At 49.7% G+C, this 23,663-nt stretch overlaps 1 protein-coding gene across 1 annotated transcript in view; it reads left to right on the top strand.

The window, feature by feature from the left end:
- Window positions 1-415: 415 nt before the first annotated feature.
- The window catches only part of CUX1 (cut like homeobox 1), a 339,866-nt gene continuing 316,618 nt past the window's right edge, over window positions 416-23,663 (top strand). The window contains 1 exon segment of the mRNA XM_026516065.4: window positions 416-1,223. Coding sequence (XP_026371850.3) covers window positions 894-1,223 — 330 coding nt within the window. The 5' untranslated portion in view covers window positions 416-893.

Here is a 23,663-nt window from a genome sequence, read left to right as displayed (position 1 = left end):
CCCCGGCTGCCCGCGGGGTGCGCGCGCGAGCGGGGAGCGGGCGACGGCGGGCGGCGGCGGCGGCGGGCGCTGCGCCGGGAGGGGGCTGCGGCCCGGCGGCGGCGCCCGGCCGCGCGCCCCGCGCCCCCGGCCCGCCGTATTCCCGGGGAAAGTTTGTGGGGAGTTGCTGTGGGGGGTGAAGCGCCTGCCTCTCCAGGAGGAGCTGCCGCCGCCACTGCCGCCGGCGCGGCGGAGCTGGGGCTGGTGGCGCTGTGGTGCCGCCGGCTCGGGGGAGGGTCAGAGCGGCCACCGGCGGCGGCGGCGGCGGCGGCGCGGCCCGGCTCCGGCCAGGCGGGCGGGTGGCCGGGCGGGCGGCCGGGCGTCCGCGCGCCCCGGCCCCGGCCCCGGCCGGCCCGGGCCCCGGCCGCCGCGCAGGGCTGTCAGCGAGCGGGGGCCGCGCCGCCGCTCCCGCACCCGGCGCTGGGCTCCCCGAGCGGACCCCGGGGTTTGTTTACGTCCAGGCGGGCGCCCCGGGGCCACCCGTAGCCGCCCCGCTCTTTTGTGTGCCTGCATGAGTGGCGCGGACCGGCCCCTCTGCGGCCAGAGATCCCGGTAGGGGCGCTTGGGGGAAACTTGCGAGGGGCGGCGGGCGCCCGGCGCGCGGAGCCCGTGGGTCGGAGCGCCCGGCGGGAGCCGGTGCGGGCGGAGGGCAGCAACTTTCCCCGAGCGCAGGCCCCGCGCTGCGCCCCGGCGCGCCGTCTGCCCGGGTGGGGGACGCTTCCTCCCCGCCGCCTGTCCGGGCGGCTCTCGCCCGAATCCAGAGGCTCTCGCGGCCCCCAGTGACCCGCCCGCTCCGCTCTGGCCCTCTCATCGGGGGCCCTGCCCCCCCCTCCCCCGCAGTGTCCGCGGGCGCAATGGAGCGCGCGGCCGGTCCTCTCCGAAATGCCTTCTCGGGTCGGGTTCTCGAAAGCAAAGCCCCGGGGGCCCCCCTCGACTGTGGCGTGCCGGGCCATGGTCCGCGCGCCGAGCCTGGGGCGCCGTGGGGGGATCATGCGGGGGCTCCCCGTCCGGCGCCGGTGCGGCCGTGGTGCCCAGGGGGCGCGTTACTGCCTGCCACCCCCCACCCAGAGGAGCGGCGCGCCTTCGGGGTTCGCCCCGAACCTGGCGGCTCCGCGCTCGCGGCGCCTGGACAGCCCCGGGACTCTGCCAGGTGGATGTTGTGCGTAGCCGGAGCCAAGTTGAAGGTGAGCGGCTTGTGGGCCAGAGCCCAGGGAGCGCTGCGGGGGGGGCGGGAGGGGAGGTTGGTCTGCTGCTCGCGAGGGCCCAGGGCCGTCCGGTGCTCCGGGGGTCGCCCAGCGAGCGTCCCTTAGGATCGCCCGCTGCGCCCAACTCTGAGGGGTGCGGGAAGGTAAACTTGACCGAACTTTCCTAACCCGGAGGACCGGTGATAGTGACCTACGATACTTTTAGGAGGGAAGCAAATGAACTCCAGATGCAGCCTCGTATGAAATGAAGCGGATTGGATTAAAACATACGTAAATGGAGTCTGACAACTTTAATTGTATATGCTTGTTTTCCGTTCCTGCCTACGTGAGAAAGATAAAGCGGACTCACAGTCGTTATGAAATTTCTTCAAATTTCTCGCTTAACTAGGAAGAAGACTATGTGAAATATGTATTTCCGATAAGATTAAAACTTAAAGGAGTTTGAGTATTTATTGACTAAAATAGATTACTCCAAAGTGTCTATTGTGTAAATTAGATTCCTGAATGTAATGAACACAGCCGAATGGCATTTTTGATAAATTGGTCTACCCTGTTTTAGTAAAAATAGCTCCCTTTTACCATAATTTAATTCCTGTGCTTACTGTAAAACCCGTTGTGGAGTTTTGAAGACACAAACCTTAATTTTTTTTTCTTGTCTTCCTAAACGGCCATTTAGCTGAACATCAGTGAGGTTTATTTTTTAAGCATCTTGGCAACACTCCATGGGAGATGGATTTGCTTTCCAGAGAGGTATTAGGTTTTATGAACTCTTTGACACCCCGAACCCCCAGGTGCCTAGCTACTTGAGGGTATCATGAGGATGTTTAACTGTGTAACTACAGGGTTGGGTTGGAAGTTTCCTTGTCAGTTTACGTGAATGAACTTTAAGGTGTTGATCTTGAAAAAGAAAAGTACGTGAGCGAGCATCACTATCATTCTCTGTACGGAGCATCCGTTGGCTTTGGCCGGTAGATAAAGATTTGGCCTTAGATGATTTCCTGTTGCCACTCCATCGCAGGTTTGAGAGACTTCATTTGGCTATGGAATGCCAGAGTTCAAGTATAAGGCTAAACTGGTTCTTTCTCTGGGCCCTGAAGAGGCCTTTTGAGTTGGTATCCAGTTTAACGTCATCTCTGTTCCCACAGACAGTAAGTGAGCCAATGAGACTGCAGTTTGAGAAGAGAGAATTCATTAGTTTCAGACTCTTCTCATCTTTCCAGAACCCCTGACCCAGAGATCGGGTTGCCGGCAGGGCCCAGTGCTGGCTGGGGCACTGCCACCTGAGGGTAAAGAGGCTGGGTCTCAGCTAGTCGCAGACCCAGGTTGGGGGCTTCTGCGGGTTTGCCGGAGACAAGACAGTTGTGCCCCTCCCATGCCTCCAATACGCCGCCCTGAGCTGGGCCTGAGTTCTTGTCCCTCTGCTTGGTCGTGAAGCCTTGGGATGTGGACTGAGTGTCCAGAAAGAGAGCTTCTGAAGATTGAGCTCTATTTCGTTTCCTTTTTAGTCCCAAAGGCTTGTGGTATGGAAGTGTCAGTGCTTTGGTGTTGCTAAGACTAGTTGGACAAGTTTTTATCCTATCCCAGACTTGTAAAAACCAGGCTTTTTTTTTTCTTTCTTTTTTTTTTTTTTTGGTAACAAGAAAAACACCATTGTATAAATTTGCGTTTTAAATACATGTTTGAAAAGAGGACACTTTCTAAAACAAGCTCATGTAACTCTGTGAGCGAAGCTTTTGGGGATGGGGCCTGCTGGTGACTGGCTTCCCGTTGGGGCGTTATTCCTACATGACTAGTGCTCCCCTTTAAGAAGTCTCTGCAAAAGTACCTTGAAACGTTTTCCTCTTTTTCAAAATCAGAAAATAATTCCAGTTTTGCCAAAAGTCTGTTTCTCTGATAGGTTTTATTTTGTGTTTTCCTGTTACGGCAGTATTTCCCAGAAGTGTATTATTTTGATTATGATATGTATCCCATTCAGTACCCTTTAGAAAATACCGAGGAAACAAATCATCAAGGAGTTCTACACAGCTGCTGTCTTTGTTTTCTTGGTTCTTTTAATATCGGTGTCTTTGAGATTGGGTGTGGGAGGGGGTCATTGTCAGCGGATTAAAGGTTTTTTTCTCTGTGTGCAACTATGTAGTTTTTTTCCCCTTTTTTTAAAGGTGCAAGGCAGTGAAGGGATGGGGTTATGCAAGAGCTCCTGATACAGTTGGGTTCGTAGAGTCCCCCTTTGCCTCCTTCCCCAGTTTCACGTACCTCTTGCCAGTAGTTAGTTACATGGGGAAGTTGGAAGGGCAAGGGGACAAACTGCCAATCCCCTCAGGATTTATTCTCTCCTAATCCACTGAGCTAACCTTAAAAATGCTGTCTGGGGAGCCGATGGAGCCGGAGACCTTTAATGGCTGTTGAAAAAGTCTCCGGCCCTGTTGTGTACAATTAAAACAGACCCAGCAGGGTTTCTGCAGGAGCGTGCAGAAGGGATAGTCTGTGCTTCCTGACCAGCACCCCCCTTCCGGGTCCACCTGTAGCAGTCAACAGTCGCAACTGCTCCCCAGGCTGTGCTCACGGTCCGTCTTAGGAGACAAAGCAAGGCTCGAAGTAGAAAATCTGTATTCATTTTAGCTCATTTATAAAGCACAAGGAACATCCTCAGTGAAAGGAAGGAAGGACAAATTTGTTAGAGGGAAGCTGGCACATTTTTCAAAGAGAAATTCATCACGTGAAAAACCCTATAGAGCTAGGCCAAATTCCTACCTGTGCTTCTGTTTTACACAGTTCATGCGTTTGGCATCATGTAAATTTCACATAGTTAAAAGGCAGGTGTATCTGATCGTCTGTACCACAAACTTGACCTGCAAGTTACTTTATAGGATCATATGTTATTTCAGAAATTACTTAAAAAGCTATTTATACTTCATTTAACGTATAAAAATGTAGATGTATAATCGCTTTTCCTGTGAAAGGTCTGATTTTTACAAGTAATTGTCAAAGAAATTGGTTATCTTGTTCTATTGTTTTGTCTGAAGCTCTGCATTATGGCTGCAGAGAGATAGTTTTGGTTTCAACTGAAATTCCCCTGCCTCTGATTGTTTAAACCAGACCCTTAATCTTATTTTAACATACTTAAAACGTTCAAAAAACCCGGAAGAATTGTTTTGTATAAGTAGCAAGTGAATGTAGTTTAAACACTCAAGCAATTCTGGTATCTAATTGGAAACAGGTGGAATTCTTGGAATCCTGTGTTTGAATCTTATTATAGCAAAGCACAGAGACACTTTTTACTTCTGGCCATTTGTTTTGTTGGAGCTATTTGAAGAGGGGCCCCGTGACCTCTCAGTGCGCCCCACTACTGTTTACCTGGACGTTCCAGTCGTGCTGGGCATTTTAGGAACTAGATGCCTGTGTATGTCTGGACACCCAAAACAGCTATGCGTGTGCAGATCATGGAGTGAAAAAGGAACTTTAATGGCGTAATTAGACAAGTGATTTAATATCTGTATTATGTAGCATTTCTGGCAAAGTTGTGAATTCACTTGTGATTTCTGATTTAATAAACATTTATTGACATGAGCATTTGGATAAATTTTATTACACCTCGATAATTTAGAATTCAGAGAGAAATTACTTTTCCTAAAAACTCTACATTGAGGGATATAAACTCACATAGCATCCCCCCCGCCCCGGCCCCCAAACAACCCACCAAACCGAGTTGGTTTCAACAAATGTCAGTAGTGGGGCTCTCTGAATTTTCTCGGCCACTCTTCCTATTGTGGTTTTCAAAGCCAGCTAAATAGCATGGTTTTGCTCTATGTTTAAGAAGCAGGTTTGGGTTGGTGTTCAGGTATTGATTTTATTGAAGAGGACAGCTACGATTTGTATTGCGCTGTTGTTCCTGTCACAGTTTTGGATTTGCTGAGCTGTAATCAGTCCCCATTTCAGCTGTCTCCTGAGAAGGTGGGTAAGGAGAGTGGCCTTTGGCTAGGCGGGAGGTGTCCCTGCCGGAAGTGCCCTGGGATTAAGGGGGGACCGATGGCGATGGTGTCGCCTTCACTGGCACCATCGCAGAAGCAGCTTTGAAGCACCTTGGATTTTTAGAAAGTCCACGTGCTACCCTATTCACGTGGTATGTCACAGTTAAAAAACATAATGAGGGCAAACAAGGGTTTCTGAAAGACATCTAATTTGTTGCAGAACCCGTCGACGACCTTCCCTTCGAAAAGTAAACAACTCTCTAATAAAAATAATTCTCATTCTTGCTGTAATTAAATTCTGAGAGGATGGTGTTCGTGCACGAAATAAATCTTGTCATTTTCTTCGTTTGAATCTGAAGGCTCTTCCTTGCTGCAGGAGGCCCAGGGCAGTCCGCAGAATTTTTGTGTTTCTTAGAGCCCTGGGCTGAGGGCAGCCCAGGAAGTTCCTCAGACGTGTTTGGTATGATGCCCACCTAGAGGATACCCCCCCCCCCCCGAAGGAGCGAGGTTGGGAGTGTTCATTCCTCCCAGGAATTTACGCAGCGCCATGAAGCAGCCGGGAAAAATAGCCAGGTAGGACGATTCACACGGAAATGCATAGGCTCTGCTTCCTTCCGTTGAAGCACTTGTGAAAATGAGCTGGCCCACACCTTTATAGAACCCAAGAAGCCACAGTGGGGCCCTCTCAGCTGACAATTGAAACCCTCAGTGCTTTTGACTGTGATTTATGAAGTTAACCTTGGAAGAAATTACCAGAACTTACTCTGAAGCTTAGTTCTGTCTTAGCATTATCCTGAGCATACCAGCATGGGGCTTGTTTCCTTAAAGACATCTTTGTATTTGGCTGTTTATCCAATAAGTTAAAGGACTTAACGTTTTTTTTTTCTTTTTTTTTTTTTTAAAGTTATGTATGGTTGCGAGGTGTTCCGAGTTTGGTTAAGGGAAAAACAAATTGACAAATTAGCTCTTTCTTAAGTGAACATTGCGAAATGGCAAGAAATGGAATGCCATTCTGACTGTCATTAAGATTTTATTTGGGTGTTGACAGCTTTTTGCTAAATGTAAGACGTTCGGATCCTGTCCACTCAGCTGGAAAAAAAAAACCCAACAACAAAAACAACTAGCTTAAAAGCTTCTTCCCAATTTCCTCCTAAAAGTCTCTTTTACATTGGTTCTTTCCCCCCAGCACATTTTTAATGTTTTATTTTCTCATATAGTTTTATGTTTTTAAGACCAGAAAGAATAGGAAGTCCTTTTTAGGCATCTTGGTTCTGTTGATATTTTAGACCTGTGAGCGTCTTTGGTTGATTGCCAGCTTCTCTCCGGTTTTAGGGGAGAAACCGCTGTTGAGGTCAGAATATTTTGATGAACGCTAGTAAATGACCCCAAAGGTAAAGCCTTGTCTTCAGGAGCCTGAAGCTGCAAGCAGGAGCAAGGCCTGTGGGCCGTTGGTAAGGAAGGGCCTCAGAGGCGCCGCCCTCAGCCCGGGCGCTGCCAGCCCTGGACGCCTGCTGTCCCGGCTGCCGCCCATTTCTTGCCCCTCTTCTGAGCTCTGGCCCTGCCAAGCCTGTCCCCTCCTGTGTTGTGACAACTGTTGTTTTCTTTTTTTTTTTTTTTCCTTTGTAAGTATTTGTGGAGCTCCATTATTTTGAGATTCTTGGAAGAAAGATACTATGTAAATGAAAATTAAAAATAAAATTCTTGCTGGAGGGGATTGTGCATTTAATTTTTCTGATTAGGTTTGGAAAAGACTTTTTTTTTTCTTACCCCGAAAATAGGAACATTCTGTTGCTCCTATCACCATTTTTGCTTCATTCTGAAAGGTGTGGCAGATAATGGTGAAACATGTCCTTTATTTTCTGTTTTTCACCAAGGTAGTTGACCTAGAACTTGAACCCACGCGATTCTGTGTACAGTGAATTATTTCTGTTTCACATTGTTCTGCTCTGCCCTCGCTGAGCGTGTAGGTAGCAACTGCCCATAGAACAGAGACCTTTTAAAGGGGGAAAGATTTTAGTCACCAAACATACAGAAATTACAACTAAAATTATGAGTGGCCCCGCAAATCAATTTCCAGCTTCTCTTCTCGTTCACACGGCAGAGATGTTATAAGTCGTATGATTTTGAAACAAGACTGTGACTTTAGGAGCATTCGTGGAAACATCAATTCACTGGAATCGCTTCATTGCAGCTGTGCCTCGGTTCCTTGCTTACATAATATCGTGTGCTGTCACAGCATTCAGCCAAGGGTGGGGGCAAGGTCAGGTTTGGGGTCATGCTCCTGTTCCGTAGGCATGTGGGGGCCCCGGGAGCCAGGCAGGAAGCCCGGGCTGCTGCAAGGCGCCCATCCAGGTGACTTGGTCCCCTCCGGGCCCCACAGTTGCAGGTTGAGCTCAGGGGGCCAGTGAGCTACCAAGGGCATGGAGAGCAGCGCTAAGCAGTCAGAAAGTCGTCACTTGGAGGTGGTCGCTCCGTCGTCTCTCTTCTCCCCACTCAAATTTGTCAGCATTGGCGTGGGATTGGGAGAGGAAGGGTATTGCCAGTTGTGGCTTAAATGTCATTGTCAGGGGAGCGAGCAGTGGTTTGCGATTGTTTTACTTTGCTCCGTGTTGGTATGTAATTATGTTGTCATTTTACAACGCACCAATACTTTAATAAATCTTTTGTGCACGCGTGCCTGTGTGTGTGTGCAGTTAGTTTTGGGGGCTGCTTGTATGCAAGAGCCAGATCTTTCCTAGCACACGAGAGCCGAGCTGAGTTGTGTAGCCTTTACTTGTTTCAAAAGTGTCTGTTGGAAACAGGTCACAATCCATTATAGATGTGGCTGCCAGATTAATCTTCCCAAACCGTTGATCCCATCCTGCTGTTCTTTCTCCTTAAACTCCCACGGTGGCTCACTTGGGTGCAGGATGGAGACCAGTTCCCTTAGGCCAGCAGACGGAGTTCCTGATGGTTGGCTCCACTTACCTAAACCTTTTGCTCCACTTAAAGATCCCAGATTCATGCTCACTTTGGGGAATGCTCTCATCCTCCCTCTGCACCTCTGAGTGTCAGACCTTCTTTCACGCGCTCTTTTCCTTCCGTTTTGACCCAGCGCTGCGGGAGCCTCAGGCGCTGGTGATGCAGGGTAGGGGAGCAGCACTTGCCACCCTGCGGGAGCGGGCAGCTGGCATTTTGGCTGCGATGGAGCCGTGCGCCGTGAGTCGTCGGAGGGCTGCAGAGGAAGGGAGTCCACACTGGGAAAAGCCCCCACCCGGAGCAGAGAGAAGGCCTCGGCTGAGATCTGTGCACCTGGGGAAGTGTGGGAAAGAGGGCATCCCAGCAGAACAGCTGGGGGGTGGCTGGTGGTCTCCGAGAACTCCCCTCTAAGGTCTGGCTCCCTTCCCTGGACCCCACAAAGCATCCGCCATAGCTTCTGGCTGTCCTTGACCGTTCTGCTCCTGTTCTCCACCTCACGGGTTATGTACCCGCTCTTTCATCCCACCCTGCTGTAGCGCCCAGTGAGTTCCGCTGCAGGAGCGCTGTCGGCCTCTTTTAAGGGGGACAGTCCCGGATATTCTGGTTTAAGACTCATTCGGCTGTTGACTTAAGAGGGCAAACGGAATTCTTCTTAGGATTGTGCAAGGGAGCTCGCTTATATTTAAATGGCTGTGTTTTGAAAGCTACTGATAGGTATATACGCCAAAGGAACCTGCATTTCTTATTTATTTCCATTTATTCAATTCCATCCTTGTAAAGCGACCTGTGCATTGGTTAAAATATATGTAATTGTATTTGTGGTACGTAAAACATAAAAAAAAAAATCCACATTTTTAAAAATAGAATTAGGCAGAACAATTCTTTGACAGAGATTTATTCTTTGACTCTGCCCAGAGCCTGAATGGGAGGAAACTTCCCCCTAAACGGGGAAAGTGCGTATTGTAATGATTAGAGCCCAACCAATGCAAGAGAAAGCAAGCGGCAAGAGGCACGAAGGTCTGGGTGTCAGCACTGGAGAAATGGCTCCCGTGTGCTCAGCCCCTGGGAGCCACCCCCTGGGCCTGGCGTGCGGCGAGGCAAAGGCCCTGGGCCAGGCCCTCTTCAGAGCAGTGGCCTTCATAGCCTGCATGCTTTCTTTGCTTCTTCATTTACAAAGAAAGTACCTAGGATATTTTTGTGGAGGTGACGTCACCGTCTGGCCGCATAAGCATTTGCATGGATTTGGGGAAGTGAGGGTTGCCAGGGGCAGCTGAGAGGAGCCACAGACCCCAGGGGCCAGCCTGGGTGGCTGATGGGGGAGGGGGCGCGTCCACAGGGACAGGGAGGAGGGAGAGGAGCCACCCAGGCTGACGAAGAGGGTGTGCTCCTGGCGGGATCTGGGGGACTTGGGGGGGTCTGGTGGGAATTCAGGGGCTGAGCCCTGCAGAGAAGGAGGGGGGAGCTCAGCAGAGAGGTTGGTGTTGAAATGTGGATGAGAACTTGAATCCTGGGGGTTGCAGCCTGTGGAAGATTTGTCCCCCTTGCAGTTGGTGCTTGAGAGGTGGGCATCATTTGAGGTGGGGAGGGCTGGAGAGCTCATCTTAACTGGGGGACCCCCCGCCTGAGTGTTAACTGCCCCAGGCCTGGAGCTAGGACTGCTGGGATGTCTCCGTGGAGGGGGAAGAGACGGACAGCGTTGCTGCTCGTAGTGGACTGCGCATGTTATAACTGGTTTCATGTCCACTGGTGACAAGGCAGAGGCTTCAACCTTTTTTTTTCTAAGTATTCACTGACTGCTATCATTTCCCGGGTACTGACCAGGGGCAGGCGCGTTTTGGGCCCTTGATTTCTTTCTTGTCATCCACACAATGGCCCCAGGGAGGAGAGAGGATCGGCTGGTAGGTGAGAAGCTGGAAAGCAGTAGGCTGACTCCTTGGTCCATGGCTTTCCTGCCTATCCCTGCTATTCATGAGACCAGCTCCATAGAAGCCCTGGAGTCCTTGTGATGAGGCTGTGGGAGGATTCAGGAGCGGCGCCCAGGTCCATGGGTGACCGAAGACGAGCCCGGGGATGGGGAAGTCACTTAACGTGAGTGGCTGGACATGGAAATGAAGCCTGGGAGGTGGGCGTGCAGGTACGTGGGTTGACCTCGGTGGGTGGATACCTTCTGGATGAGACCTTGCTGGATTTGAGAAATTTCCTAGAGCCTCCCCAGCCTTGAGACTTCAGAGTCCATTCATAGCAGTAGAGCTCCCCAGGAAAGGTAATCAGATCCTGCTCCGCCTGGCAATGAGCATTCCCATCAGCAAAGGTTATCTGACAGGTGGGGTGCAGCGACAGCCTCGAGCTGAAAGCAGCCCTCCGTTCTGTGCCCCCTGTTGGCCTCTGTGGCCCGTCTGTGCGGCAGCAAATGCGTTGGAGGAGATTTGGGGAAATAAATGGTAGGCAGGCGAGAGGCCTGCTCATGGGACCCGGGCCACGGGGAAGGAGGAAGGGGAGGGAGGGAAGGGGCTGGCAGGGGAGAAGCCGAGCCGTGTCCAGCTGCGGCAGGCTGGGGAGCACGACTCTCACCAGGGCTCTTCTCTGAGACACGGGGCCTGAAGCTGATGCCGGGGAGCAGTTTGCTGTTAGAGCCTAATACTTATATTTTGCCCCGTGATGGTCAGCACAAAATCTCTGCTCGCTCAGCGCCCGGGAGTCCAGTTGATTTAGGCCCTACAGGGATGCTGGATTCAGATCCAGGCAGCATCACCTCCCAGTACCAATCACACGGGGTTCTGTCTTCGTGTTCCACATCAGAGGCAATGTTGGGGTGCGTTCAGCGAGAGACTGGCTTTGTATGCGGTCTGCAGGTGGGCATCTGTCCCGAGAGAAGAAGCCCGAGCACATCTACTCCTTAGATCTCAGCCTAGTTTACTCAGGGAATTATCATGGAAAAATGGAGCTTTTGGACTACTCTGAATTTGGATGACTTTTTTGCATGTCTGTGTTTTTTTGTTTTATGGATGATGCAGCTTTTGGTAAGAAGTTATAAATTTAAAAAATACATACAAAAAGGTGCAATGGTCTTAGAAATAATACAGCCTGCGTGAGTGAAGTTTTCGGCGGTTTTGTTTGTTTTGCAGTGACTCATGGACTGTTGGGGCCATTCATTCATTTATCCAGAGAGTCTGTCTCCACGGTGCCTGGTCACCCCTAGGGTGCTGGGTGGACTAAGCCCCCAGCTCTGCTGGTCAGAAAACCACAGGACACGCAGTATCCCCAGGTGTCAGGTTATAAGGGCGGGGCCTGGGAAGATGGTCATTTGCCATCTTGCTCCACTGACTTATTTCACTTCCTCTGGGCCATGCACTGTTCTGGCACAGCGTTCTAATGGCCACAACAGCGGATACCCCTGCCTTCAAGGAACTTACATTCTAGCAGGGGAGACAGAAAGTAAACATAAGGAATATGTAAATCCATATTGCGTGTGCCTGGGCGTGGAGCAGACAGGTCAGGACCTCTGTGCAGAGCCCCGCTGAGTCACATGAAGGGCCGACCAGAGTGAGGAGGGAGAGGTGGTAAAGACAAGCAGTGGGGAGGAGACCCTGTGGAAGGCATGGTCCTGGTGAGAGATGGAGAGGGGTGGGGGAGAGATACCAGCCTCAGTGCGTGGGGTGTGGAAGAGGGAGGATCCTGGGCCCTGGTGTTTTGGGGCAGGGCCCCTGGGGTCGTGGGGGCTGTGGCCGAGCAGGGGCCACCTGTGGGCGAGGTGTCTGCAGAGACCCTGAGTGTGGGGAAGGGACAGGGAGCAGGGCAGGGAGGGAGTGGCCTTCCGGGTCTGTTTGACCCTGAGCGTCCGGCAGGCTGGTGTCACCTGGTGCCTGGAGCTGGCCCTCGCACACTGCTGCCTGGCTGGGCCCCATGGGTTTATTAAAAGCAGGTGGGGTGACTGCCCTGTACTTGAGCGTTGGGCGTGACTCAGATGTGCAGGGAGTCAGCTTGGAGTCTCTTTATTCTTCCCTATTTGCTTTTTGTCGGTAATCCTTTGTAATTCCCCAGTTTCATGATGTAATTTTAATGGAATTAAACTTGAACACTTTGAAATTATGTAATTAATTACGTTCAGCTTCAATTACAATGACTAATTATAGCGTGATACCTGGTGGCAAGTCAGGTAGGTAGGTACTGGGGGGGGTTCGTGCCTGCCAGCTATCAGGACGGCCACTTTCTGTGCAGCCCCCGAGCCACTTGCGCCCCGGGGACAGGCCGGCCGCCTCACGGGTTGCCCGGGGTGCCTTCCAGTCCCACCTCTCCCCGGAGCGGCTGGCTGGGACAAGCCCGAGGTGCGAGACGCGTGGGAAGTGCAGGGCAGGCGGTGGTGTGCGGGAGGGTTGTTTCGGGATGCAAAGGCTCGAACTTGTTTGCAGGTTGGAGAGAGGGCTCACTTGTAAGTTAGGGGTGCCGGAAGAAAGCTGAGGGCCCTGTTGTGAGATTCTTCCATTTTCCCTGGGATGCGGGAGGGGAATGGGAAGCGTCAAAGAGCTAAGACGGTTTACGGAGAAAAGAAGAGGTGTGAGAACCACCTTGGGGTGAACAGGAAAGGTGGGAGAAGGTTTAAAAAGGTTCCAGTGTGGTGTTATTTCCAGGTGGCCGAAGTGCAAGGCTTCTGGGACCAGTAAACTGAGCCTCAGCTGCCGGGACGGAGCGTTGTGTTTGCGGACTTCGCAGAAAGTCTCCTGCTGCTTTGCCCCTGGCGGCGGTTTGGTGTCCAGCTAAGAAATACTCGCCCGAATTGACTGCTGCCCCTAAAGCGCCCACATCTCCTCCTGATGGGGGCCGTGCAGCTCCAGGATGGGGGTGCAGTGTTCCCACGGGGGTCGAGTGGTCGGGCCCTTCCACCCGTCCCAGCACAGCTGCCTGCCTGCCCTTCCTTACCCCAGACACACCTGCCGTCCAGCTGTTCTTCCACGGAGCTTCTCCAAATGGGCTTGAAACCAGGCGCCTGCGTGTGGCGTGGTGGCCAGTGTGCCGCGTCTGCAAGAGGCCTGCTGTTTGTTTGAGAGGCTCAGGGCGTTTTCCCAAAAGCTGATTCTTAGTCTCAAACAGGGAGGTTTTCTTAATGCTGTCTATAGGTTTTCCAGCATATTCCTTCCCCGTTGGGTGTGAGGAGTGGACTGCGCAGGCCAAGGAGCCCCTGCTTTCAGAAGTTGAACAGAGCCTGTTATTTGGGTTAGGGCCATTAGGATGTCTGAAAATCTTACAGATTTCTATTTTTTAAGGGACAGCGTGACCTGGAAACATTTGAGTGTACAACTAGTTTTCCATTTTGGTGGGGGGGGGCACGATGGTGCAGAGTGCTCTTGAAAACATTTTTTTTTCCTATTGAACATGCTTCAAAGAATAGCTCCCTCAACACAATGCCCAGTACCTCTGTTCTGTTACTTTTTACTTTTTTTTTTTAAAGGTAAGCTTTACACCCAACATGGGTCTTGTATTCACGACCCCAAGATTAAGAGTTGCATGCTTTACCGACTGAGCCCAGCCAGGAGCCCCTGTTTCTCTCTCTTTTTTTTAAGATAAAATTCATATAAAATTCACCGCTTTAACCTTTTCAAAGTGTGCGATTCATTTTTTTTTTGGCGTGTATTCATAATGTTCTGCAACTATCACCACAGTCAAATGGTAGAACATTGTCACCACTGCAGCAAGAAACCCATACCTGTTAGCCATGACCCTTGCATCTGCCCCGCACCTCCCCTCCCCCTCCCTGCCCCAGGCTCTTGTAACCCTTACTCTACTTTCTGTCTCAGTGGATTTGCCTGATTCGGATATTTCACATATAAATGGGATCATACAATATGTGGCCTTTTGTGTCTGGCTTCTTTGGCTCAGTGTGATGTCTTCCAGGTCCATCCACATTGTGGCACGGATCCATCCGTCATTCCTTTCTGTGGCTGAATAATATCCCACGGTGTGGAGATACATCTGATTATCATGCCACGAGAGATGGGCACTTGGATGGTTTCTGCTTTGGGGTTTTATGAATAACGCTGCTATGAATGCCTGTCCGTGTGCAAGTTTTGGTGCGAAGTAGGTTTCCAGATTTCTTAGGTACGTACGTAGGAGTGGAAATGGTGGGTCAGATATGGGGACTCTGGTCACAGTTTTGAGTCTGTTCCTTTTTGACCTCTTGTTTGCAGCTCTTGCTTGTTCCCCAGGATGCTCCTTTTAATGCCCATGTCGCTCCCATCTCACTCTGCTCTCCTCTGGTCTTCCTCCGGCCTTCTCCTCTGGGGCCTTGCGAGGGGCACTGCCCTGGTTTGGAACCAGTATGACAGAGGAACTTGTGAAAAGGCTGTGTTTGGCTAAGAGCAGTCACGGTTAGTTGCCCACCCAGGGTCTCTCCTCACTCTTTTCTGCTCCGGGATGAAACTGGAAGTTTGTCTAAACTGTCCTGGCAGTGCCTTCCCCTGGCCAGGCGTGGTGGGGATTTCACTTTGTTTTGGTTGCAGAAACAGGCAATGTCAGAGTTGCTCATGAGAAAGGGCTTCTTCTCTCCTAAAAGGAGATGAGCCGGGACAAAGCCCATGAACAGGCCTGCGGGCGAGGGGGCTCTGGGGCCTGCCGCCACCAATCCGAGCATTGTAGCCCCCTCCCCACCCCCCGGATGGGGCAGAGGCAGGGGTGGCGGAGCGGGAAGATGGAAGGGGCCTGGGTCCTCAGTGCTGCTGTCACCCTGCCCCCAGCCGTCGGCGACACAAACAAAGCAGGAATATTACAGTTACCATTCCAGATGGTAGGAAGTTTCCTCGGACTGCTTTGCTGGTGCAGACTTCCGGGTAATGCCTTTGAGATGCTCCGGTCCTGGGTGACGGTAGACTTGAGAGCGTGGGGAGGAATGTGTGCTCTAAGCTCGCTCTCCTGGTAGCAGGCAGGATCCCATTTGCCAAGCCAGATGTCCCTCAATACTTTAGATGGAGCCAATAAAGCATTAAGCAATTAGAATGGTTAATATTCAGTTAAGTATAATTAGAAGCTGGTGTAAATTGTGAATGAAATTGACAGGTTCCATAAGTTACAGCAAAATACCAAATCTTTTGCAGCTGTATACGTGTGTCTGCGAGGGTCTATTCAGATAGGTGTGTCATGACCCCTCCGGAGTGGAATCGCCACGAGGGGCCATTACCAGCTCAGTTCACAGTCATTTTCAGAGTTTGGGAACAGCTTGCCAACTGTTTTTATCATGTTAAAGATTGAAATCCTTAAGTCAGATTGTAAGAGTTTTAATGCTCATTTGTACGGGATGGGCAGGAAAGTCCGGATCCCTGTTTTCTGCCTGCCTTCAGGGTGTGTGCGTGTGTGTGTGTGTCTCTCACCCTACATCACTCCTCAGTTCACAGCAGACGTCATTCATCTTATTAAAGTTTTCCTCCTTTATGCGCCATCCCCATTTCTGGACCCCCAGCCCCATGCTAGTGTGTTTAGTCTGCCTTTACGCGGCTGTGTTCTTGTGAATTGTGTGGCCTGCTTCATAGGTGCAGGGAGCTTCATTCCTGTCTGGCATCGTGCTGGACCCCTTTCTCTCCCTCCTTGTCACTCATCACTGGTTTTGAGATCTGTCCGTGTTCCTCCCTGAAGTTTTGGTCGTCCTTCACGGTAGCAGCATTGGATTCCATCTGAAGATACAACAAAATGCCATAGACCGGGTGGCTTCAACAATACACGTTTTATTTCCCATAGTTCTGGGGGCTGAAAGGGCAAGGTCAAGGTACCTGCCGATTGCATTCCTGGTGAGTGTCCTCTCCTGAGCTTGCAGACAGCCGCCTTCTCGCTGTATACTCCATGTGGCAGGCGGACAGAGAGAGTGAGGGAGCACCCCCGTGTCTCTTCTTATAAGGTCGCTAATCCCAGCACGGGGACCCCACCCTCGTGACCTCATCTAAACCCAAGTATGTCCCAAAAGCCCACCTCCAGATGTCATCACATCAAGGGCTAGGACTTCATCGTATGAATTTGGGGGGCACGCGGTTCCTGTGTCCATTTCCGTGGGGGTGGCCCCGCACCGTGGCCTCTGACACCCCAGTGCCTCGGGCATCCTTAACACAGCTCGCGTGATGGATGGTCCAGGAGTGGGTTACTGAGTCCAGAGTGCACAGGGCTGTTAATGTCACTCAGCGCTGCCGGATTGCTTCCCAGAGCGGGGGCACCACAGCGCTCTCCATGTTCACGTCAGCACTTCCTGGAGACTTTTTGCCATTCTGATGGTTTGAAAGTGGTACTTCAGCGTTGTGCGAGTTTTCTCTGATCACCGGTAAGGTTCATACTTGTTATCGACCTCTTTTATTCTTGTTAGATTTCAGATTTACTCTTCTGTAAATTGTCTGAGCATATAGTGTTGTTTTGTTTTGTTTTAATGGTTTACCCTGTTTTTGTTGATTTGCAAGAGTTCTTTGTATGTTTTATATGCTAATCCTTTGTTGGTTTTTGCTGTTGCAGATAATCTTTTCCCAGTCTTTCTTGTTGATTTGTCCGTAGTGTCCTTCAATACGTAGAAAAACTTAATTCTGAGGAAGTCACATCTGTCAGACTTTTACCCTCAGGTTTGGTGTGATTTTCCATCTTGAGAACGTCTTTCCCAACTCGAAATCACAAAGATATTCAAAAAATTTTTTTAAGTTTATTTATTTATGTACTCTCCACATCTAACATGGGGCTCAGACTCACAACCCTGAGCTGGAACACACACGACTGAGCCATCCACGCGCCCCAAAGATCCTCGTATTTTGATAGCTATAGATTGGTCTTCCAAGTTTAGATCTTTAGGTCTGAGATGGTTTTTGTACAAAGAGGTAGCTAGTTTTTCCAACACTACCTGCTGAGCAGTCCTGTCTCCTACCCAGTGGTTTTTGGGAAGCTGCCTCTTAATATGTCCCATCCTCGTATATATGTGGGTATGTTTCTGGGGTCATTCTTTTGTTCCCCCTTCCCCAATTTGTTTCTTCTTGTGCCGGTACCACACCATGTTACGGAGCCTTTATATGCCTCTTAATTTCTGATCAGGTGAATTTACCCTCTTTGATCTTCTTTTTCAAAATACCTTGGCAGCTCAAGGTTCGTTGTTCTTTCGTGCACATTTCTGTCCAGTTCCCCCCAGATTCTGCTGGAGTTTCTGTTGGATTTGGATGAAATATACAGGTTAATTTGGCGGTGGGGGGGCGGGGCGGCATGCAGAATGAAGAATTTTTAAGTTGTCCCGTCCTTGAACAAAGATATTTCTCTTGTTTAGGTCTTCTTCCTCCAAAAAGGTTTCTTGAATTCTTTATTAGAAGTAGTAGTTGTGACCAGTGTTTTATTTAAAATAAACTTTTTTTTTTTTTTTTCTAATTGATGATTGTGGTGTGGAGGAAGACAACTGGTTTTGTTTACTGATTTGGAAACTGATGGGCTTGCTGAATCTCTTTCTAGTTTTCTGATTTCCTTGACTCTTGCCTTTCTCTGGGGATAATATTGTCTGCAAAAAAGTGACACTTTTGTTGTCCCTTTCCTTCCAGTCCTTGAGCCAGAGCGACTTGTTTGGTTGGCCGGAACCTCAGGGACTCTGTTGCATCTTCGTGGGTGATGGTGGCCTGCTCTTTCCTGGTCGCCAGGGGTTGTGCCGAAAGGGGATTTTTGGTAGAAGCCTTAATCGGGTTGAGGAACTACCTTGAGTCTCTTTCCCCTCCTTTTCTGAGGGTTTTGTTTTGTTTTTTAATAATAAATAGGTGTTGACCTTTAGCAAATACTTTTTCTTAAAATCGCTTCAAGTCCATGTGGTTTTGATCCTTCATTCCATGCGTGTGATACGTTACATTACAGCGATGGAAGCTTTGAGGCCAAATCTGCATTGCGTCGTGGGGTAAACGCCTCTTTGTCTTGGATTTTAAAATATGGTTGGATTTGTTGTAGAGTTTTTAACATCTGTGCTATGCAATGAAATTGGCCTATACTTTCCTTAGCCTTACCTATTTGGAATTGAAATTAGACGGGTCCTTGTAGAAAATGGGTGAAAATTGTTTTGGACTCATTCCTCTAAGATGAGGGTGGGCTCTGTAGGTTCCTTGTGGTCAGGCTCACCCGTCCCACTCTGGGTCCTGACACGGAGCGTGGCTGGCAGGCATTTACCATTTCACTTTTTTTTATTAGTCTTCAGCCTTGCGTTGACCAGTTTGGGCATTTGATAACTTTCTGGAAACACATCCATTTCATCTAGGTTTTAACATTTAGTCTTTTTCTTTTAAGATTTTATTTATCTATTGACACAGAGAGAGAGGGAGAGAGCACAAGCAGGGGGAACAGTAGGCAGAGGGAGAAGCAGGCTCCTCACTGAGCAAGGAGCCCAATGCGGGACTCGATCCCAAGACCCTGGGATCATGACCTGAGCCCAAGGCAGACGCTTAACTGATTGAGCCACCCAGGCATCCCTTAACCTTTATTCGTGTATGAGTGTTCACAATACCTTCATGAGTTTTGCAAATCTGGTTTTTAGCGCTAGCTGTTGTGAGTTGTCTTTCTAGAATCTCTGTCTCTGAATTTATCTGCGACTTATTTTCAGTCTCATGTAGAGTTTGTGGGTTTGTTTGTCTTATTAATCCCTCAAGGAAACCCAGCTTTTGCCCTTCTTGACCTCTTTGTCTTTGTTCATGTCCCCGATTTCTCTCCTTCATTTCACTCCTGTCTCTTAAGAGGCCACTCTCTTTTCCAGACTTCTTATTCGGAATGCTCAGCTTTTTGATTAAAATCTGTCTCGTTTTCTTTCTTTTTTTTTTTTAAATATTTTATTTATTCGACAGAGATAGAGACAGCCAGCGAGAGAGGGAACACAAGCAGGGGGAGTGGGAGAGGAAGAAGCAGGCTCATAGCGGAGGAGCCTGATGTGGGGCTCGATCCCACAACGCCGGGATCACGCCCTGAGCCGAAGGCAGACGCTTAACCGCTGTGCCACCCAGGCGCCCCAAAATCTTTCTCGTTTTCTGATCAACATATTCAAAGCCCTAATACCTCTTCTAAGAATTGCTTTAGCAGTGCTGCACAAACTTTGACACTCAGTGCTTTCATTTTTATTCACTTTGTAAAAGTGCCTTCATTTTGTAATTTCCCTTGTAATTTCCTCTTTAACCCAAGGGTTAGTTAATAGTAGATGTTTTCTAGATTTTTGACATTAAAAAAAGACTTCTTAGGCTATTGATGTCCGTTTTGATTGCATATGGTCGGAGGCTGTAGTTCACGTGACGCAGATTTCTTTGGAATAAATATGCAAGAGACCTTTTGGGTGCATTTGCACTTGGTAGATTTTTGTGAACCATATGTGCTCAGAAATAATGTGTTTTTTGTTTGGGGATAAAATTTTCACTGTATGTATTTTTTTGAGCTTATTCGTGGTACTTAATTCTTCCATGTCTCTGCTAATGTTCTTCCTATAGTTTTGACAGCTTTTTTATTATATTACGTTAAGGCTGTATTGTTAGCTACACATACGAGCACGGTCTTTACATGTTCCTGATCAATAGTTTCTTCTCCTGGTGTATATGTAGACTCTTTTTTCCTCCTAGATGATGTTTGTCACCTTAAATTCTATTTGTGTCGATGCAACGAGAATCCTGTTTATTGCTTTCGTTTTTCGTTTCCGCGGGCCCGATAAAGCTTTTTTCTCTAACATTATTTTCGGTCTTAACAAATCCCTTTGCTTTGAATGTGTTTGGTTTAGATATATGATGTGGGATCTTTTTTTTTTTTTTTTTTTAAGATTTTATTTATTTATTCGACAGAGATAGAGACAGCCAGCGAGAGAGGGAACACAAGCAGGGGGAGTGGGAGAGGAAGAAGCAGGCTCATAGCGGAAGAGCCTGATGTGGGGCTCGATCCCAGATCGCCGGGATCACGCCCTGAGCCGAAGGCAGACGCTTAACCGCTGTGCCACCCAGGTGCCCCGGGATCTTGTTTTTTAAACCCAGGTTGAGGTCTGTCTTTGATTAGTGAATTTAGCTGGTGTACATTTAGAGTCATTGTGGTTATATTAGGACTTCTGCAATATTTTGTTTTTCTTTCTACCATTATTTTTGGGGAGGGTATCTTTTCTTGTAATGTTTTATTGGGTTGATTTTTTTTTCCCCCTGCTGGATTTTAAAATTGTGCAGTCTGTTTTGTTTTTCGGAAATTCAGAATTGGGATTATTTCTGAAGTTATTAAGACCCACCGTGTGTGCTTTTTTCTTCTTGGTTTCCAAAATCAGTTTCTCTGCCCTCTTTCCACCAACACCTCTCTCTTCTCTGCTGGTTTTGACTGTGTCCATTTTAAGTTTTTGTTCAGTCCGATTCATTAACCCTGCTTTTTCTGTGTAAGCTGTTGGGCTAGGCTCTTGATTTCTCTCTTGTAGTATTTGCTCTCCTTCTGGCTGTTTTTCCCTGTGACCTGTGGTCCCCTCGGCCTGGGCTCCAGGGTATCAGCTGATCCCTTGCCGGTGAGGGGCACCAGTTAGGCCACAGCTTATCAGCCCCTGAGTTTGGTGGAGAGGGATGCGCCTTAGGGTAGAGGGCTTGGGCAGGGGTGCAGTAAGGCCCCTTAGGCACCCTTGAGTCCTTGCTCCAGTCACACCTGTTTTCCTAGGGCTCCCTGCTTCTGATGTTATCAGCCAGCAGATCCCCTGGGGCATGGGTGACCTTCAGGGACTCTGATTCTGCTAGGCTGGCATGGGCGTTGGTAGCTTTTAAAAAAATTTCTCATGATAGGGGTAGTGTACGGGATAGACTGGTCCTGAATTAACAGTTATTGCAGCTGAGGGACCAGATGGGTACTTAGGGGTTCACTATACTGTTTGAAAACAGCTAAAATTCTGATCGCTTCCTGGCTAACAGCCACTGGCCCTGGCCCGTTGTATGTGGATAGAGGTAGAGGACAGAATGGAGGAGATCAGCTAGCTAGACCTGGGGCTAGCTGCCAGAATATTTAAAATGACTTATGTGGTGTATATTGTAATTTCTGTTGGACAGCACTGGTCTAAATCTAGACCCTATGGACTCAGGTCCAGGACCAGCAGTTTGGGCATCCCCAGGAGCTTGTGAGAAGTGCAGAGTCTCAGCCCCACCCCTGACCTCCTGGGTCAGAATCTGCATTTTTATGAGATTCTCAGGTGATTCATATGCACATTAAAATCTGAGCAGCACTGGTCTAGATCCTCTTAAAAGGGAGGGTTGGGGGCGCCTGGGTGGCACAGCGGTTAAGTGTCTGCCTTCGGCTCAGGGCGTGATCCTGGCGATATGGGATCGAGTCCCACATCAGGCTCCTCCGCTGTGAGCCTGCTTCTTCCTCTCCCACTCCCCCTGCTTGTGTTCCCTCTCTCGCTGGCTGTCTCTCTCTGTCAAATAAATAAATAAAATCTTAAAAAAAAAAAGGGGGGGAGGGTTGGTTTTATTTAATTCTATTTTAATGGAGTGACTCCTCCCTGGTCTTCCCTGTAGAGCTTTCCAGAACCCAGGGTGGCAGTCAGAGGGCCGAGCTGCCATGGGACGGCCCACAGTCAGTGCCGCTTTGCACCGGAGGCTCTCGGGCCCCCTCCCTGACCTCTCTTAACCCAACCCCTTTTGTACACTCGGTTCTAATAATATCGATCGTCTGCTTTTCGAGGGCCGAACACAGTAAAACAACACATTGGAAGAAGGCAGGGGAGGTCCTCGTGGTAGGACTAGCTGTCAGCTTGGGAGCAGAAGACCAGAAAGACAAAAGAACTGCAGGCTGGGGGGAGAGAGGCAGCTTCTACACGTAGACTGTCGAGGAGTGTGGGGAGTCACGCCGGACTTCAGCCCTGACGTCACATTATGATGAGCCCGAGCCACTAAGAAGTGCCTAAGTTATATTCTGTTAGGTGCCTGTGCCGTGCATCCCGTGGGGAAGGCCCCGCTTTCACCTGTGCCGTGGCAAATGTTGGGGCCAGGACGGAAGACACTGGTTTGGAAAATGATCTTCAGGGAGCCTCTCCTCTGCTCGCTGCACTGCTCTCAGGGTGAGCACGTGGGGTTTTCTAGATGGACTGCCTTTGGATGTGCCCAGAGCCCGTCGCCAGCTGCCTGTCCTCCAGGCTGCGGGCACACCGGCCTGGGGGGCAGATGACTCTTCTGACTTGGAACTTCTGCTTTTCCATCTATTAGCTGTGTGACTTTGGGCGCTTCCCCTGCTTCCCCTGTAAAAGGGTGATAGGGAAACTCCGTACTTTATGGGGTTTTTGTTAAGACTCCGCTTAGGACGGTGCCTGATATACTATCCTAAGTTTTCTTAGCCCGAAAAAGTCAAGGAAAGTGTTGTGGTGCCAGCAGCTCCCCCACAGACTGCCTTATATTAATAGAATAATAGCAGGGTGCCTGGTGGCTCTGTCGGTTAAGCGTCTGACTCGATTTCGTCTCAGGTCATGTTCCAGGGTCATGAGATCGAGCCCCATCTTGGGCTCCCCACTCAGTGGGTAGTCTGCTTGGGATTCTCTCTCTCCTCTCTCCCCTGCTTGTTTCTCTCTCTCTCTCACTCTCTCTCTCTCTCAAATAAATAAATCTTAAAAAAAAAAAGAATCATAGTGGTACTGACCCAGACTGAGATGTCCTATGTCACCGTGTCAGCACTGATGCCTGGGCTGTTTGGGTCACTGGGTACACACTGATGTTGTGTTGTTTGTATTTTTCTTTTACGCCTTTCCCCCAGAGATTTTTCTGCCTTATGAGATTAAAAATATCTGCTTCCACATTAAACCCGACTCAGTCTGAATAATGTATTTTTAAGGCAAAAGCCTGCTCCTGGGTGTGAGTAACTTCCACGTCAAATGTTCAGTGGGCAAATGAAAAATGTGAGTCATGCAGTACTTGGCACCTTTGGCTTTTAATATTTGGTGGCAAACTTCCTATAGAGAGGAGGAATTCCAAAGTGGAAGGTCCTTTCAGCTCCAGATGGCGACGGGGTTGTCCAGTGTTGGTGGGGACTGACTAGTAATTGATTTTTCCTCTCCTCCTTCCTCGGCCCGCTAGGCCTCTGAGGGGGACAGATTTGGTTCAGAAATTCACCACTTTTGTGCGGCGAGGCTCTGGGCCTACGGAATGTGCTTAACTCGAAGGATGAGAACAATTTCTAGTAGCTTCTTAAATGCACGGCAGATAGAAAACGGGGTGTGGGTAGAGCAGCAGAACACTTGCAAGGCATCCTTGGCGGCCTGGAGAACTTGGGTTTGCTCTCTCCAGTGGCTGCTGACAGCGGGGAGCAGGATACAGCCGCCGTGCCGTGTGACTTACGTGTCGGGCTGAGTTTTGTTTTCTTGGCCAGGATCTTGAAGCCTGTTTCCAAGTAGGTGTTTCTGCCTTGGCAGCCGATTTGGGCTGTTATGTAGTCAGCCCTGTCCTTTTCTGAAGAGGGGGCTGCCTTGGGGGTACAGGAGAGGGACAGAGCGGCTAAGATTAGTGTTCCCTCCCTCCTCCATCAGGTAATCTCGAATGGGGTGGCA

Source organism: Ursus arctos, unplaced genomic scaffold (assembly GCF_023065955.2).
Source record: "Ursus arctos isolate Adak ecotype North America unplaced genomic scaffold, UrsArc2.0 scaffold_2, whole genome shotgun sequence".
In the NCBI taxonomy this organism is placed as follows: Eukaryota; Metazoa; Chordata; class Mammalia; order Carnivora; family Ursidae; genus Ursus; species Ursus arctos.
Note: the sequence above shows the minus strand (reverse complement) of the source record. Positions and strands in the feature narration are given on the sequence as shown.